Source organism: Bubalus kerabau, chromosome 6 (genome assembly GCF_029407905.1).
Source record: "Bubalus kerabau isolate K-KA32 ecotype Philippines breed swamp buffalo chromosome 6, PCC_UOA_SB_1v2, whole genome shotgun sequence".
Taxonomy (NCBI): Eukaryota; Metazoa; Chordata; class Mammalia; order Artiodactyla; family Bovidae; genus Bubalus; species Bubalus kerabau.
Genome location: NC_073629.1, coordinates 4,060,613 through 4,079,777, shown reverse-complemented (window position 1 = coordinate 4,079,777; position 19,165 = coordinate 4,060,613). Strand labels below are relative to the sequence as shown.

At 42.0% G+C, this 19,165-nt stretch overlaps 1 protein-coding gene across 2 annotated transcripts in view; it reads right to left on the bottom strand.

Annotated features, from left to right (window-relative positions):
• The window catches only part of RXRG (retinoid X receptor gamma), a 60,212-nt gene that overhangs the window by 17,966 nt on the left and 23,081 nt on the right, over positions 1-19,165 (bottom strand). For both annotated transcript variants that reach the window (XM_055587210.1, XM_055587211.1), the window contains exons 3-4: positions 2,858-3,002; positions 391-570 (exon numbers count right to left, since the gene is read on the bottom strand). In XM_055587210.1, coding sequence (XP_055443185.1) covers positions 391-570; positions 2,858-3,002 — 325 coding nt within the window. The remainder of the gene's footprint in view (positions 1-390; positions 571-2,857; positions 3,003-19,165) is intronic.

Genomic DNA, 19,165 nt, shown 5'->3' with positions numbered 1-19,165 from the left:
AGGGGAGAGTCAGCTCTGCCCAGAAGGTCAGTCTGATGCTCCATGGTGGGCCAGCACCCTGAGACCTCAGCTCTAACACTGCCTGGATATTGGAAGAGGAAGAGAGTGGGTCCCGTTTGGACCATCATCTGAGGTCCAAGACAGGTGAGAATGGTGAAGGAAGATGTTCCTGCTCAAGTTGCTTAAGGATACACACTTACCAGGGCAGGAGGTATTCAATTGCAGCACTTGCAAAATCATGGCACCCAAAGTCATTCCCTCCTCTGCCTCAAACTTGTTCACATAGTCCAGCCTAGCAGGACTCTGTCCTATGTCCTGCACTTGCTTCCATTATGTATGTGCAAACTGCTCCCTCCCCTGAGTGGAGAGCAGGGTAGCAGGAAGCCTTACCTTCCCTCTTCATGCCCATGACCAGGCACTTCTGGTAGCGGCAGTACTGACAGCGATTGCGCTGACGCTTGTCAATGAGGCAGTCTTTGTTATCCCGACACGTGTAGATGAGGTCTTTCCTTATGGTTCTCTTGAAGAACCCTTTGCAGCCTTCACAACTGTACACGCCGTAGTGCTTTCCTGGCCACAAGAGAAGGACATTCCATAAGCAGTTCTTGTGTTTATCTGGATCTTTCATTCAAAAGAAGCTCTTGGCTCTCCCCAGAAAAACTAGCACATCACCTTGGCAATGGGAACAAAAGCAAAGAATAACTAGTGGAGAATGCAAGCTTGATGACAGGAACCAAACCAAGGCAGAGTAAATATGCCCTTTCTTGTGTCTACCCTCTAGAAGCAATTCTCTGGAATCACTAATTCCAGAGAATGTTATTTAAAAAGTCCTAACCTAAGACTTCGCTTCCATTTATTTAACAGGGAAATTCTTATTTTTAGTTAAGCAAAATGTTCTGCGTTCATTCAAGACATTAGTGTACATAAAAAAATTAAAATATCTAGGATTGTTGTTTATTATCTAGCAGGGAAACAACCTCAGTTTCACTCGTATTTCTCCATAACTGAAGTCCAAGGACTTAAGAATCTCACTTCGAACTATTATCCTTTATCATAAACTACGTACAAGAAACTAACTTATAAATTTTTCAAATATTATTGCCTATCAGAGGAATAAACTGTTATATGATCTTTACGGCATAACATGACATGTAATCTTGAGATGTGACGTAAAGGTCTGATGGAAGGTGGTTTTACTTGATCCAGGATAATCTGTTACCTCTTTCATTGCCCTTATTACCTGTTCCACACATCCAGTTTTCCGTGACCCCAGCCAAGGATGGCTAATTTGTGTCAGGAGAGCCACCTCACACAGGACCACACAGGCATCAAGAATCAATCACCATTGACTTCCTGGGTGGTCCGGTGGCCTACGACTACTCCAAAAGCAAGGGGCTCAGGTTCAATACCTGGTCAGGGAGCTAGATTGCATATGCTGCAACTAAAAAAGATCCTGCATACCACAACTAAAAGGATCCCACGTGCCCAATTAAGACCCCGCACAACCAAAGAAATAAATATTTTTAAAAAGGAGTCTATCTAGGTAGACGTCTTCCCAATACGACACACCAGGCAGCTGTGCTCAATTGGTTGAAATTGTGAGACTTGAATAATATAATGAGACAAATTATGCAAAACAAATTTATGTCTGATTCTTGAGTGTGACATGTGATGCAGTTTAGCTATAGACCTGATATGACTTTCTAGTCTGGTGAATCTGAAGTCCCTGAGAACTAACCAGTGTTAATATCTGGATCCCAGGAGCTTATATTTCAGAGGAAGCCACTTTAAGGTGCAATGGTGGCTAGAGATAGCCTGCTTGATGAAGCATACTGAACTCATAGAATAGCAAATAATGCTCTCAGCTCTGAAGTATTTGTCATTAAGAAACATGGGACCAACTTATCATTTCCATGGTTCTCCCATATATGAATGAACTGCCCAACTTCAATTAAACCATAGCAGAAAAGAACTCTCTATCAGGGTGTGGCTGGGATTCTGCTGCTATGGCAATGGCCAAATCTGCACAATTTGGGAACAACTTTTTGAGAACAAGCAAACACTAGCCATGTAGCTAAGTTCCAGGCACTGGGAACTTTCAATGGACTGACATTTTGCAGTGACTTTAGTGGCAATAAAAAGCAGAGAAAATATTGTCAGCCATCATAGACAGACATAGAAATCTTCCTCATCTTCTCTTTCATCAAATCAGAGATTCAATTATCATCAAAATTGTTGAGATGGGGAATAGAGGGGCAGGAATTTTGGAGAGGTAGGGAAAGAAGTCACGAAAGAAATAATTTGGGCAAAAGTGGAAGAAAATAAAGAGAATAAAATCAGGGAAAACAAGAATTTCCACCCAGGGAAACATGTTAAAATCCTAGAAGGTTGTAGAAGGAAATTTGCTAAAATATCAAAGGATTTCTCTTTGTTGGGAACATTATAGATAACTTTTTTAGTTTTCACTGATGACTTTCTAGTTCTCCCATATTTTGTACATTAAGATATTATTTTTATAATTCTAAAAATAATTTTTTTAAATTAAAGAGACTCTAGATTGACATACTTGCTCATCACAACCATTTCTTTATCCCAGATACACATGCAACCCAGTAACTCCAGAGAAGCTTCCTGAAATGTTTCCTATAAATCTAACAGCCTAAAGTGAAATCATGCTTTAAATTCATCAGGACTGTGGTGACAGAAATTTACAGTCTGGGCCCCAGCTTGGATCATCCTAAAGGACTCTTTTTTTCTTATTGGGTACAAAGGAGCCAAGTGGGAAGTAGAACAGGTGTCTTCTCTGGGATCCCCATTGCATGGGGCACTTGGGAGGGGTGTCTGCCTCTGTACATACCTGAGGATCTGTCCCCACAGATGGCACAGATGTGCTTAACCAGAGATCCCGGGCTGGTGGATGGGTAGTTCATGTTTCCAATGCCAGGAAGCCCTGGTAAGGGCTTGATGTCCTCTGAAATGCTGACACTGTTGACCACATTTAGCTTCATAAAAAAAAATAAATAAATATACAATAAAACACAGAACCAGAGTAAACCCAAACCCCAAGGCAGAAACTAACAAGGCCTTCCTTGGGGAAAAAATGTAGGTTCTATTTCAAGAAGTAGTTTCCAAGTACAGTGTCTAAAATTGCCTATGAAGGATGTGAATTTAAGGGAGAAAAAGAATAACATAGAGGAACTAAGTCATTTCTAAATGCCAAAACCTAAACTGAAAATCACAACACATCTACATCAGAGCTCTCAACTTTAACTCATTTTACTCATGTATTATTTGAGCTAGAAATCCGCACTGAAGAGCACATTTAGGACAAGTCTGGGTATTTCTAAATTTTTTATTAACTACCTCTTGCCTATTCAGCAGTGCTCCAAGAGGAGATATGGCCCTCGGGCAAAAGACTGAGACTCTGAGAGAACTAAGCACAATATGCAAATACATTTGTTTAGTGAATCAACAGACATTCACAAGCACTCATTATGTCAGGCACCAAGCCAGGCTCTGTAGTACAAAGGTAAACAAAATGCCCACTTAAGATGTTTGCAGCAAAATGGAAGCGGAGATAATGTGTGGTGGCCATCTCAGTGAACCTACTTAAGACACTAAGCCAAATGCCCAAATCATTGAAGTAGCACTAAAAATTAGCTTAAAAGCCCCTGATCATACTTTTGAACTTGTCTATAAGGAAAAAAATAACCTCCATGGAAATATAAAATCTTTAGCACCAAAAACCAGCACTTGCCAGTGCCTGTCATCAACCCAGCACGTGGTGGTGCAGTAGGAGAAAGATGGGCCTCTAGGCTGGAGAGCTGGTGTTTGTCAAGGGGGGTAGAAATCAAGCATTGTTCTCACCCAGGCTCCAAGGACAAAGTTATGGCAACAGCTGAACTCTGCTAAAGTAGCGAGGTAAGGTGCTCACTCTCGAGATCAAGGAGGACTTCCCTGTCTGCACATGTGCAGGAAGGCTCCTTGGGGTCAAAAAGGGAGGGGGCTCCATGGGCCCCATGCCATAAAAAGTGTAAACATGCACCCAACAGCCCTCTGCAGTGGGATCCATCTTAACAAAAAGTTGCGAACACATCTTGGAGGAGGGGGTTCCTAGGAGCAGTCCGATATGAAGAAAGTAAGATAATTGGCCAGTGTAAACAAAGACAAGCTTCCCAGGTGGCGCTAGTGGTAAAGAATCATCCTGCCAATGCAGGAGACAGGAGAGACGTCGGTTAGATCCCTGGGACAGGAAGATCCCCTGGAGGAGGAAATGGCACCTCACTCCAGTATTCTTGCTAGAAGAATCCCTTGAACAGAGGAGCCTAGCTAGCTATAGTCCATGGGGTCGCAAAGAGTCAGACATGACCGAGCATCTGAGCACACGCACAAAGACCCAGAAGGACAGTCCTGCATAAGTGATTTAAATCACCTCTTTACTGCTCTCCTCCTCATTCAGGATGCCTGCACTCCTCTCCGGGTGTGTTTTTCTGCCTAGCTTCAGACTTCCGGTGCTCCTCCTCACTAGAGAGGACGCTCATACTCTTTCTTTCTGGGTGTGTATTTCGTCCTTACTTTTGTCTTAAATAAACTGTTTTTCTGTGTGCTCTCCCATGCATGTTAGGCTGTGTCTCTAATAAACTTTGTAACTATTTTTACAGCTTTTGCCTCCATGAAACATTCTTGCTTTCCAACAGGGGAAAGAGCCAGGGCCACTTTGCTTCTAGCCTCTAGTCCCTGGTTGGCTAGGATTCCTGGTTTTCATCCAGGCGACCCGGGTTCAATTCCTGGGCAGGGAGCTAAGATCTCTTTGCAGGATCTCGCTCCCCACTGTCTCTCTGGGATCAGTAGGGAACGGGTAGAAGTGAATGGCTCAAAAAAGGAACATAGTGAGATGCCTTTCCTCACCGCTTAGCACAAGTTAACATTAGCTCTTCACCAGCACCAGCTCCACGTCTCTTGGTGCTCTAATGGAGATGACCGAGAAGCCACTGCTACCTGTTTTCTAGTCATCAAAGAAAAGTTAAATAAACATAAGTCCATCATCCAGTCAGCAGCATTTCTGTACCATGGGTACAGGTCAACATTCCAGACACTGTGAAGGGAGATATAAAATCTAGATCTGTCTCTCACTTGTCAAAAATGGTCACAATCTCAGAGGGGAGTCAGAACACACACAAACACTAAGAACACTTCCGAGTAAATGCAAACAAAGGTGATGCTGAGTGCGCATGTGCTCAGGGGCCCAGTGGCAGCACCCGGGGAATGCCTGGGGGCTTTAGGGAGGGCCCACTGACTTCTGCATGGTCTATATGAATTCTGAGTCACATTGCCCAACCGAAGTGACTGCAACTCCCAAACTGAACCAAAGGTAGGATTGTCTTCTCTATTGAAGGCCTTTGAAACACAAGAAATGATCAATAAAACATAAAATATAACAGAGCCTGAGTTAGGTTCCTTCAAAATTTACTATCTTTTCAATTCACTAAACAAATATTTATTGAGCAGGAAATGGGCAAAGGTTCTGGATTAAATGCTGTAAGGGATGCGAAAAAGAAAAGATAGCATTCAGGGCCTTGCTTTGAAATCAAAGTCACCAGGAATTTTTAAAAATTAATTTGTGTGAGAAATGAAAACACATATGCGATGAGAGAATTCTCCCTCCTCTTCCTCCTCCTCCCTCCTTTTTGTACAAGGCTACCAGTCCATTCTAAAGAAGATAAGCCCTGGGTGTTCTTTGGAAGGAATGATGCTAAAGCTGAAACTCCAGTACTTTGGCCACCTCATGTGAAGAGTTGACTCATTGGAAAAGACTCTGATGCTGGGAGGGATTGGGGGCAGGAGGAGAAGGGGACGACAGAGGATGAGATGGCTGGATGGCATCACCAACTCGATGGACCTGAGTTTGAGTGAACTCCGGGAGATGGTGATAGACAGGGAGGCCTGGCGTGCTGTGATTCATGGGGTTGCAAAGAGTCAGACAGGAATGAGCAACTGAACTGAACTGAACTGAATTTATCTAGAATTTATGTTTAGTATTTTTTTCTCTTTTGGTATAATACTGTGGTTTTCATTGCCGAATGTACTCCTGGGAGCTTTGGAAAAAATTTAATTCCAAAGTCCCACACCAAGAAATGGTCTGAGGGTTATTGGTGCTGGCATTTCTTTAAGTTGATCAGATAATGCTAATGGCAGTCCAGGGTTCCGAAACACTGATGTAGAGGAGAAAACTTGCTTTGAAATCACACAGCCCTGGGATTGACCCCCCGTCTACCCTTATTAGCTGCATGACTTCAAAGCAGTCCTGGATCCCAGGTCAACATTCCTCCTTATTTATCTTCCTTGACCTTCTGTCTCCTTGTCTGTAAAATGAACGTAGTAATACCTAATTTACAGAGTCACTGGGAGGATTAGATGAGATGATAATGTAAAATGCCTGTCACAATGCCTGGTACACAGTAGATGTTCCATAAATTGGAGCTCTTATCATCCCAATAAAATCCAGTTAATTCAGATTTTGAATGTTTATTATGAACCAACATTCTGCTATGTGCTAGGAATTCTGAGCATCTCAAGGAAAGTTAGATCCATCCCACGAAAAAGAAATATTCTAGAGAGCTCCCTAACTGACCTTTGTCTACATATCCTGAAATGGATACGAAATATGGGAATAAGGAGGAAGACAGTATCACCTGGGGCTCAGGAGACTCTCACCCACCTTCCCTTCCCACTCCCATCTCCAGTAGGACCAGCTCCACCTTCTCCAGTCTGCAGTGATCACAGAACAGTAATTATTGTTCTTGCTACTCAGTGCTATCATCCAAGGAAAGTTTGCTCAGAGCCTATTAACTCTTTTAATCCTCACAACAACCCTATGAGGTTTTCCTATTTTTCAGCTGAGGAAACTGAGCCATAAAGTGGTTCATTTATTCATTCATTCACAGGTCCTACTGGGATACAAAAGAGAAGATGCAGGCACTGCCTCAGGAAACTGGACATTGAGATAAAAAGCTGGTTGGGATAATTTAGGAAAGAAAGATCACAAGCGAGATTAGGAAAGATGTCTTGAAGGAAGGAGCATTTGATCTGGGACTTGACAATTTTTAAAAAAGAATGGCATTTGAATGAGCCAGTGGGTGAAAGGTTTTGACAACAAAGACCTGGAGAGAAACCCAACTATTTGTGAGGATGGATGGGAAATAAGATTGAGAGGTGGGCTGTAACCAAGCTGAGGCTTGATTGCTCAGGGAAAGTGAGTGGATTTAATCTAAGAGGCCATGAGGAGCCATGAGGTTTCCAGCAAAGGAAAAAAGCCCTTAAAGTATGAGGCAGCAGCACAAGGAAGAGAAGAGAGACACCCGAGGCTATGGCAGCTGCCCATGTAGCAGGTTAGGCACCTTCCCAGATCTAACATGTTGGGGCTGGAACCCTGGGCTTCTGGATCCCAGCTCATCATTCTTCCTTCCCCACCTTGTCTGTGTTGTGCGGCAGGAGCCCCCAGACCGCCCTTGCCCTGGCTGTTTCCAGCCCCCACCTCATAGGCAATGAGCCCCCGGAGGAGCAGACTTGCATCTGGGTCACTGTCTCCTGGCAGCCCCTCTCCAAAACCCTTCCTCTTCCTGGGTTGGATGGTGGTGGGAGGCAGTGGTGGGGACAGATGGGTTGACACCCTCTCCTCTGTCCGTCTCTTTGCTGGCTTGGGGTTTGTGGGGGCTAAGAGCAATGGTAGATGAGATTGAAGGCAGCCACCAGAGCTCAAACCCATTAGCTGCCTGGTCCCAGTCCCACAGCTTCAGCTGTCTTGTTCCATTAGAAGCAGCTCTGCTGAAGTGAGCACTTCAGAGCTGGGATTTACCAGGCGGCTGGCTGCTCCTGAGAAAAAGTAAAGAAACACACTTGGCTGACCTGTCTTCCATTTGCAGACTCTCAGCCAAGGACTGAATGCATCCTAGATGCCCTGGAGCCATCACCAAATATCAGGTCCCACATTTCTGAGCTGCTTTCAGCCCAAATTATTCCATTCAAGGCAGATTCATGGCCAGCCAGGCAGGATTCAGGCAGGCACTCCTCTTCCAGTGGGTGGAGTCCTGAGAGTGGCATATCTTTAGTCGAGTGAGGGTCTTCACCGTGAAAAGTACAGAGCCTAGACTTGCCACTTCATTGCTGTGTGATCTTGACAGGATGACTTCACTCAGAGACTCCACTAACTTATGCACAGACTAAAGCAGTGGTTTTCAAGCTGAGAATATGTGTGGCAGGGGGTGGGGAGGTTGAGTAAGAAGTTTTCATATCTCCTACCTCGAGTTCACCAGACCTGTTTTTACTTAATGTGCAATGACTTCCAAACATGCTTTCACTTGAAGACTTTATGGCTTTTTAAAGATCATTAAACAAGATGGTATTCAAGATCTGTTCTAGCTCCAACATTTTTAAATTTTTACTATATTTTTATTATTTTTTAATTTTTGGTCACACCACATAGCTGTGAGATCTTATTTTCCCAATCAGGGATCAAACATGTGTTCCCTGCAGTGGGAGTGCAGAGTCTTAACCACTAGACCACTGGGGAAGTCTCACATTTGCAACTTTTATGATCAAAGTAATCTCTGTAAAAATGCAAACATCTGAAAGGGCAACAATTCAGTTATCAGTCACTACCTGGGCAGGAATTGTCAGAGACAGAACCCAGATCAGGCAGCAGGGTTGGGACAGGCAAATCAGGTGGGGGCCTTCCAAAGGCTTGCAGATCCTGCTTCAGAGTCCAGTCAACAGACATCAAACTTACAAAAATACAGCATTATACAAACACACACACACAGGAAAATGTAATCTAGATCATCTGTCAGAAAGCTGCATAAATATCTCCTCAATTATATACATGTTGTTTTGGGAAACAGCTCACTCCACTTAGATCCTTCCCAGGCCAGGGACTGAGTCTTATACATTTTTAAAATCTCCAGTTCTTAGTGTAATGAATGCTTGTTGAAATGAACTTTTCTGGAACCTTTCAACAACAGAGAACACACACTTGCACTAATGACCATGTAGGTATATAATATTCATCACCTTGGTGCCTGATATGCCACCTGGGTATAATAATAATAATAATAGTAAAAATAATACCACGTTATGGCCATAGAGCATCATAAGTACTTAAGAAGGGATTTCTTAAGTCCACATCTTGTTTGATACATACAAAAAATCTCTGTCGGATAATCAGGGCAAAGTGTGTTATCCCACAATAGAGAAAAAGAAACTGAGATAAATATAAGTTCGAAGTGATGTTTTTGCAAAAGGTTACATGGTCCTTGCCTCCGGAGTAATCAGTTCACTTCTCTTTACTTCTCAAAACTGAAAATCCAACAAGAGCAAAAAGAGAAGCTCAAACACCAGAAAGGCAGAGCGCAGAACAGGACACCCCGCCTGCTCTCACCCCGAGCACCTCATTTCTCCCCTCACCCCTAAATCACACTCACCCGAGACTCAGGTCACAGAACACACATGTTCCCACATGAACTCCACTCAGCCTCAGTCCTGGGCAAGAAAGGCAGGCTGCATAGGAACTGTCTGTCTGGGTCGTTCAGAGCCCGGCCAACGGTGGCTAACTCTGAAGGCACTGGGTGTCCCGTGTCACCTAGTTAATTGGGCAAAGTGTCACTGCCCCGTGGCTCCAGAAACCAAGCCCCAAATGCGGCCCTGTGTCTGGGGCTGCTGAGCTCCCAGTGCTTGGCAAGCTTAATACAGCTCTCATAGCCAAACTTGGCTTTGGCCTCTGCACACAACCCAGTTGGCCAAGACCAGAGCTTCCAGCTGACTTTTCAACCCCAATCCCTCTGTACAGACATATGGTCCAGGAATAGCAGCCCTGCCACTCACACGGCTGTGGAGCTGAATTTATTGGCCAGATTTGGCTCACTGAGACTGGAGTGTGTCTAAAAGCAGGCTTGGAGGGCGGGTGGCTTGCCCCCTCCCCACCCACAAATCCTGTCACCGGTCATAACCTTACCCTGTTTTATATCTTCATGAATATAGTCATGGTCATTTGAAACTATCTGGTTCATTCATTTGGTTTTTGTCTGTCTTGCCTGCTGCAGTATAATTGCCATGAAAGTAAAGACTTATTCAGTGCTTATCCCTAGAACCTAGGACAGTGTCAAATAGTGACACAGATTAGGTCCTGCTAAATAGTTATTTGAACAAATGTGAGAGTCCTTTGCAAAATTTTACTTCCAGAACTTCAATCTCCCTCTCTGTCTCTAATCTATTGACTTTGACCTGCCCTCCTGAAATCCATTCACATGAATGAAAATGAATAAACAAATCTCGTCAAGATCCCACGTTCTAAAGGGTAGAGGATCACCAGCTCTGCTGATGACAGTGGGAGAGAGCAGCATAAATCCACGTCCCTTCCCACTGCCGCCTGGTCTCCACTCCTCTGAGTGGCTGACACTCTCATGGAACACAAGACTGGAAGTTCTCAGGTCCCTTTTTTATGCTCCCTTCGGTTCTGTCCCTACACCTACACAATGTTGCAATTTATCTGCGTGATGTGCCACATGCCCCACAGGACTCCTTGGGATCGCTGATTATTCATCTTTTAATCCTTGGCAGCCAACAGGAAGATCCTGGGTTCACTGTTTAAGACAGAAGACACCATAGCTGTGAGTAAATGCAGCATCGTGGAGATTGAGTGGGGTGTGGAGACTTGAGGTCTAACCCTGGCTCCGCTGTGACTAGCTGTGTGAAGCTGGACACATCACCTGAGCCCACTGAGCCTATATCGGATGAGAAGCCTGGACAGAATTAGTGGTTCTCAGCTGGGCAGGGATGGGGCAGTTAGAATCCTCTGTGGGGCTTTTACAACTCACACAAAGGCCAAAATATGGGATGAGGGAGAAATGTGTATGCTGAGAAAGATCCTACAGGTGAGGGCCATTAGATTACAAATTAGGGTTAAAGGGACCGGCCAAATGGGACCCACAGAAGTACTCTCCTTGGCCATGAAATACTTCAAGTCTCTGAATTTGAATGGCTTCAAGTGGGGAGGGCAGCTCTCTTCAACCCCCACCCATCTGATTCACCCCCCTGTGTTACCTGTCTGGCCCCTGGCTCCTATAATCCCTACAGTAGAGAACTGATAAGGTCTTCTCCAGTTTCTTTAATCCACACATGAAAAACTTTCTGATGTCCTTACTGGCTATAAAATTCTATGACTTCACATGGCTTTGCTTTTAGACTCTGAGCACACACTCTCTGTCTAGGGAGAGTCTCTGAAATTCTCTTTGTAGCAGTAAGAAATGCTAAACCAATGGGGGCCTTGTCTCTTCTTCAAACTATAAATTCAAAAGAGACTATAAGACCTACTAACTCTACTGTTAGACGTGCTGGTAGGTGGGACAAGAGGGACCCTGACCCTAGTCGTGAGGTACCAGCACAGTGAGAGTGCGGCAGACAGGGTTATTATTCCTAATGCTTCACTCTTCCTAATTCTTCACAACCTTTGCAGAGTGTCTTTGTAGTTCCTTACACTAAAACAGGCACAAACTATTCCCCTGTCCCACCAGTGTTGGAGTCAGTCATACAGTTTCCTTAGACCAATGGGATATCAATGGACATGATGTGAGCAGAGACGTCACTGTATTTTCCTGATTTGGTTTAGACTTTCGCACTCCTGAGGGATACCTTGAGAAAAGAAGGTAGCTGCTCCTGTAGACGGGACATGAAGAGCTGACTTGCACCCAGGCTGCAGCCTAGACCAACTCCCCCACCATCTGAAACAGAACCTTCCCCAGTTCAGTTCAGTCACTCAGTCGTGTCCAACTCTTTGTGACCCCATGGACTGCAACACGTGTCTTCCCTGTCCATCACCAACTCCCAGAGCTTATTCAAACTCATGTCCATTGAGTTGGTGATGCCACCCAACCATCTCATCCTCTGTCATCGCCTTCTCCTCCTGCCTTCAATCTTTCCCAACATCAGGGTCTTTTCCAATGAGTCAGTTCTTCACAACAGGTGACCAAAGCATTGGAGCTTCAGCTTCAGCATCAGTCCTTCCAATGAATATTCAGGACTGATTTCCTTTAAGATTGACTGATTTGATCTCCTTTCAGTCCAAAGGACTCTCAAGAGTCTTCTCCAACACCACAGTTCAAAAGCATCAATTCTTTGGCGCTCAGTTTTCTTTATGGTCCAACTCTCACATCCATTCATGACTACTGAAGAAACTATAGCTTTGACTAGACAGACCTTTGTTGGCAAAGTAATGTCTCTGCTTTTTAATATGCTGTCTAGGTTGGTCATAGCTTTTCTTCCAAGGAGCAAGTGCTTTTTAATTTCTTGGCTGCAGTCACCATCTGCAGTGATTATGGAGCCCAAGAAAATAAAGTCTGACACTGTTTCCACTGTTTCCCCACCTATTTCCCATGAAGTGATGGGACTAGATGCCATGATCTTAGTTTTCTGAAGGTTGAGTTTTAAGCCAACTTTTTCACTCTCCTCTTTCACTTTCTTTTTTTTTTAATTAAAATTTATTTATTTTAATTGGAGGCTAATTACTTTACAATATTGTATTGGTTTTGCCACACATCAACATGAATCGGCCATGGGTGTACACGTGTTCCCCATCCTGAAGCCCTGTCCCACCTCCCTCCCCATACCATCCCTCTGGGTCATCCCAGTGCACCAGCCCCAAGCATCCTGTACTGGCAATTCATTTCTTATATGATATTATACATATTTCAATGCCATTCTCCCAAATCATCCCACCCTTGCCCTCTCCCACAGAGTCCAAAAGACTGTTCTATACATCTGTGTCTCTTTTGCTTTCTCACATACAGGGTTATCATTACCATCTTTCTAAATTCCATATACATGTGTTAGTATACCGTATTGGTGTTTTTCTTTCTGGCTTACTTCACTCTGTATAGTAGGCTCCAGTTTCATCTACCTCATTAGAACTCATTCAAATGCATTCTTTTTAATGGCTGAGTAATACTCCATTGTGTATATGTACCACAGCTTTCTTATCCATTCATCTGCTGATGAACATCTAGGTTGCTTCCATGTCCTGGATATTATAAACAGTGCTGCAATGAATATTGGGGTACACGTGTCTCTTTCAGATCTGGTTTCCTCAGTGTGTATGCCCAGCAGTGGGATTGCTGGGTCATAAGGCAGTTCTATTTCCACTTTTTTAAGGAATCTCCACACTGTTCTCCATAGTGGCTGTACTAGTTTGCATTCCCACCAACAGTGTAGGAGGGTTCCCTTTTCTCCACACCCTCTCCAGCATTTATTGCTTGTAGACTTTTGGATCACAGCCATTCTGACTGGCATGAAATGGTACCTCACAGTGGTTTTGATTTGCATTTCTCTGATAATGAGTGATGTTGAGCATCTTTTCATGTGTTTGTTAGCCCTCTGTATGTCTTCTTTGGAGAAATGTCTATTTAGTTCTTTGGCCCATTTTTTGATTGGGTTGTTTATTTTTCTGGAATTGAGCTGTAGGAGTTGCTTGCATATTTTTGAGATTAGTTGTTTGTCAGTTGCTTCATTTGCTATTATTTTCTCCCATTCTGAAGGCTGCCTTTTCACCTTGCTAATAGTTTCCTTTGATGTGCAGAAGCTTTTAAGGTTAATTAGGTCCCATTTGTTTATTTTTGCTTTTATTCCCAACATTCTGGGAGGTGGGTCATAGAGGATCCTGCTGTGATATATGTCAGAGAGTGTTTTGCCTATGTTCTCCTCTAGGAGTTTTATAGTTTCTGGTCTTACGTTTAGATCTTTAATCCATTTTGAATTTATTTTTGTGTATGGGGTTAGAAAGTGTTCTAGTTTCATTCTTTTACAAGTGGTTGACCAGTTTTCCCAGCACCACTTGTTAAAGAGATTGTTTTTAATCCATTGTATATTCTTGCCTACTTTGTCAAAAATAAGTTGTCCATAGATGTGTGGATTTATCTCTGGGCTTTCTATTTTGTTCCATTGATCTGTATTTCTGTCTTTGTGCCAGTACCATACTGTCTTGATGACTGTGGCTTTGTAGTAGAGCCTAAATTCAGGCAGGTTGATTCCTTCAGTTCCATTCTTCTTTTTCAAGATTGCTTTGGCGATTTCAGATTTTTTGTATTTCCATACAAATTGTGAAATTATTTGTTCTAGATCTGTGAAAAATACCATTGGTAGCTTGATGGGGATTGCATTGAATCTATAGATTCTTTGGGTAGTATACTCATTTTCACTATATTGAGTCTTCCGATCCATGAACATGGCATATTTCTCCATCTATTAGTGTCCTCTTTGATTTCTTTCACCAGTGTTTTATAGTTTTCTATATATAGGTCTTTAGTTGCTTTAGGTAGATATATTCCTAAGTATTTTATTCTTTTCTTTGCAATGGTGAAAGGAATTGTTTCCTTAATTTCTCTTTCTATTTTCTCATTATTAGTGTATAGGAATGCAAGGGATTTCTGTGTGTTGATTTTATATCCTGCAACTTTACTATAGTCATTGATTAGCTCTAGTAATTTTCTGGTGGAGTCTTTAGGGTTTTCTATGTAGAGGATCATGTCATCTGCAAACAGAGAGTTTTACTTCTTCTTTTCCAATTTGGATTCCTTTTATTTCTTTTTCTTCTCTGATTGCTGTGGCCAAAACTTCCAAAACTATGTTGAATAGTAGTGGTGAAAGTGGGCACCCTTGTATTGTTCCTGACTTTAGAGGAAATGCTTTCAATTTTTCACCATTGAGGATAATGTTTGCTGTGGATTTGTCATATATAGCTTTTATTATGTTGAGGTATGTTCCTTCTATTCCTACTTTCTGGAGAGTGTTTATCATAAATGGATGTTGAATTTTGTCAAAGGTTTTCTCTGCATCTATTGAGATAATCATATGGTTTTTATTTTTCAATTTGTTAATGTGGTGTATTACATTGATTGATTTGTGGATATGGAAGAATCCTTGCATCCCTGGGATAAAGCCCACTTGGTCATGGTGTATGATCTTTTTAATGTGTTGTTGGATTCTGATTGCCAGAATTTTGTTAAGGACTTTTGCATCTACGTTCATCAGTGATATTGGCCTGTAGTTTTCTTTTTTTGTGGCATCTTTGTCAGGTTTTGGTATTAGGGTGATGGTGGCCTCATAGAATGAGTTTGGAAGTTTACCTTCCTCTGCAATTTTCTGGAAGAGTTTGAGTAGGATCAGTGTTAGCTCTTCTCTAAATTTTTGATAGAATTCAGCTGTGAAGCCGTCTGGACCTGGGCTTTTGTTTGCTGGAAGATTTCTGATTACAGTTTCAATTTCCATGCTTGTGATGGGTCTGTTAAGATTTTCTATTTCTTCCTGGTTCAGTTTTGGAAAGTTGTACTTTTCTAAGAATTTGTCCATTTCTTCCACATTGTCCATTTTATTGGCATATAATTGCTAATAGTAGTTTCTTATGATCCTTTGTATTTCTGTGTTGTCTGTTGTGATCTCTCCATTTCCATTTCTAATTTTATTGATTTGATTTTTCTCCCTTTGTTTCTTGATGAGTCTGGCTAATGGTTTGTCAATTTTATTTATCCTTTCAAAGAATCAGCTTTTGGTTTTGTTGATTTTTGCTATGGTCTCTTTTGTTTCTTTTGCATTTATTTTTGCCCTAAGTTTTAAGATTTCTTTCCTTCTACTAACCCTGGGGTTCTTCAAATTTCTTCCTTTTCTAGTTGCTTTAGGTGTAGAGTTAGGTTATTTGTTTGACTTTTTTCTTGTTTCTTGAGGTATGCCTGTATTGCTATGAACTTTCCCCTTAGCACTGCTTTTACAGTGTGCCACAGGTTTTGGGTTGTTGTGTTTTCATTTTCATTAGTTTTTATGCATATTTTGATTTCTTTTTTATTTCTTCTGTGATTTGTTGGTTATTCAGCAGCGTGTTGTTCAGCCTCCATATGTTGGAGTTTTTAATAGTTTTTCTCCTGTAACTGAGATCTAATCTTACTAAATTGTGGTCAGAAAAGATGCTTGGAATGATTCAATTTTTTTGAATTTACCAAGGCTAGATTTATGGCCCAGGATGTGATCTATCCTGGAGAAGATTCCATGTGCGCTTGAGAAAAAGGTGAAATTCATTGTTTTGGGGTGAAATGTCCTATAGATATCAATTAGGTCTAACTGGTCTATTGTATCATTTAAAGTTTGTTTTCCTTGTTAATTTTCTGTTTAGTTGATCTATCCATAGATGTGAATGGGGTATTAAAGTCTCCCACTATTATTGTGTTATTGTTAATTTCCCCTTTCATACTACTACTACTAAGTCCCTTCAGTCGTGTCCGACTCTGTGCAACCCCACAGACAGCAGCCCACCAGGCTCTGCCATCCCTGGGATTCTCCAGGCAAGAACACTGGAGTGGGTTGCCATTTCCTTCTCCAATGCATGAAAGTGGAAAGTGAAAGTGAAGTCGCTCAGTCGTGTCCGACTCTTCGCGACCCCAGGGACTGCAGCCTACCAGGCTCCTCTGTCCATGGGATTTTCCAGGCAAGAGTACTGGAGTGGGTTGCCATTGCCTTCTCCGTCCCCTTTCATACTTGCTAGCATTTGTCTTACATAATGTGGTGCTCCTATGTTGGGTGCATATATATTTATAATTGTTATATCTTCTTCTTGGATTGATCCTTTGATCATTATGTAGTGTCCTTCTTTGTCTCTTTTCTCAACCTTTGTTTTAAAGTCTATTTTATCTGATATGAGTATTGCTACCCTGCTTTCTTTTGATCTCTATTTGCATGGAATATCTTTTTCCAGCCCTTTACTTTCAGTCTGTATGTGTCCTTTGTTTTGAGGTGGGTCTCTTGTAGACAACATATGTAGGGGTCTTGTTTTTGTATCCATTCAGCCAGTCTTTGTCTTTTGGTTGGGGCATTCAACCCATTTACGTTTAAGGTAAGTATGATCCCGTTGCCATTTACTTTATTGTTTTGGGTTCGAGTTTATACACCCTTTTTGTGTCTCCTATCTAGAGAATATCCTTTAGCATTAGTTGGAGAGCTGGTTTGGTGGTGCTGAATTCTCTCAGTTTTTGCTTGTCTGTAAAGCTTTTGATTTCTCCTTCATATTTGAATGAGATCCTTGCTGGGTACTGTGATCTGGGCTGTAGGTTATTTACTTTCATCACTTTAAGTATGTCTTGCCATTTCCTCCTGGCCTGAAGAGTTTCTATTGAAAGATCAGTTGTTATCCTTATGGGAATCCCCTTGTGTGTTATTTGTTTTTTTTTCCCTTGCTGCTTTTAATATTTGTGCTTTGTGTTTGATTTTTGTTAATTTGATTAGTATGTGTCTTGGGGTGTTTTGCCTTGGGTTTATCCTGTTTGGGACTCTCTGGGTTTCTTGGACTTGGGTGATTATTTCCTTCCCCATTTTAGGGAACTTTTCAGCTATTATCTCCTCAAGTATTTTCTCATGGTCTTTCTTTTTGTCTTTTTCTTCTGGGACTCCTATGATTCGAATGTTGGGGTGTTTAATATTGTCCTGGAGGTCTCTGAGATTGTCCTCATTTCTTTTAATTAATTTTTCTTTTTTCCTCTCTGATTCATTTATTTCTACCATTCTATCTTCTACTTCACTAATCCTATCTTCTGCCTCCGTTATTTTACTATTTGTTGCCTCCAGAGTGTTTTTGATCTCATTTATTGCATTATTCACTGTATACTGACTCTTTTTTATTTTTTCTAGGTCCTTGTTAAACATTTCTTGCATCTTCTCAATCCTTGTCTCCAGGCTATTTATCTGTGATTCCATTTTGATTTCAAGATTTTGGATCATTTTCACTATCATTATTCAGAATTCTTTATCAGGTAGATTCCCTATCTCTTCCTCTTTTGTTTGATTTGGAGGGCATTTATCCTGTTCCTTTACCTGCTGGGTATTCCTCTGTCTCTTCATCTTGTTTATATTGCTGGGTTTGGAGTGGCCTTTCTGTATTCTGGCAATTTGTGGAGTTCTCTTTATTGTGGAGTTTCCTCACTGTGGGTGGGGTTATATGAGTGGCTTGTCAAGGTGTCTTGGTTAGGGAAGCTTGTGTTGGTGTTCTGGTGGGTGGAGCTGGATTTCTTCTCTCTGAAGTGCAATGAAGTGTCCAGTAATGAGTTATGAGATGTCAATGGGTTTGCAGTAACTTCGGGCAGCCTGTATATTGAAGCTCAGGGCTGTGTTCCTGTGTTGCTGGAGAATTTTTGTGGCATGTCTTGCTCTGGAACTTGTTGGCCCTTGGGTGGTGCTTGGTTTCAGTGTAGGTATGGAGACGTTTGATGAGCTCCTGTCGATCAATGTTCCCTGGAGTCAGGAGTTCTCTGGCGTTCTCAGGATTTGGACTTAAGCCTCCTGCTTCTGTTTTCAGTCTTATTTTTACAGTAGTCTCAAGACTTCTCCTTCTATACAGCACCATTGATAAAACATCTAGGTTAAAGATGAAAAGTTTCTCCACAGTGAGGGACACCCAGAGAGGTTGACAGAGTTACATGGAGAAAAGAAGAGGGAGGAGGGAGTTAGATGTGACCTGAATGAGATGAGGTGGAATCAAAAGAGGAGAGAGCAAGCTAGCCAGTAATCACTTCCTTATGTGCACTCCACAGTCTGGACCACTCAGAGATGTTCACGGAGTTATACAGAGAAGAGAAGAAGGAGGAAGGAGACAGGTGGCCAGGAGGATAAAAGGGGGGAATCAAAAGGAGAGAGACAGATCCAGCCAGTAATCAGTTCCCTAAGTGTTCTCCACAGCCCAGAACACACAAAGAGATTCAGAGAGTTAGGTAGAGAAGAGAAGGGGGAGGGAGGAGACAGAGGCGACCTGGTGGAGAAAAAGGAGAGTCCAAAGGGGGAGAGAGCAGTCAAGCCAGTAATCTCGCTCCCAAGTAAAAATGGGTACTGAAGATTGGGTTCTTAAAGGTACAAAATTGATAACAAATACCAAAAAGCAAAGATTAAAAATCTAGAGTAGAGGTTGGATTTTCAAAAATACAATATTAAAGAAAAGAAGAAAAAAAGTCACAAAAATTATAAAATATATATATATATATGAAGTTTGCTTTAAAAATATAGGGTCTTTTTGATATTTGGCAAATCTAATACAGTTATGTAAAGTTTAAAAATAAAATAAAATTAAAAAAAAATACAAATAAAAGAAATA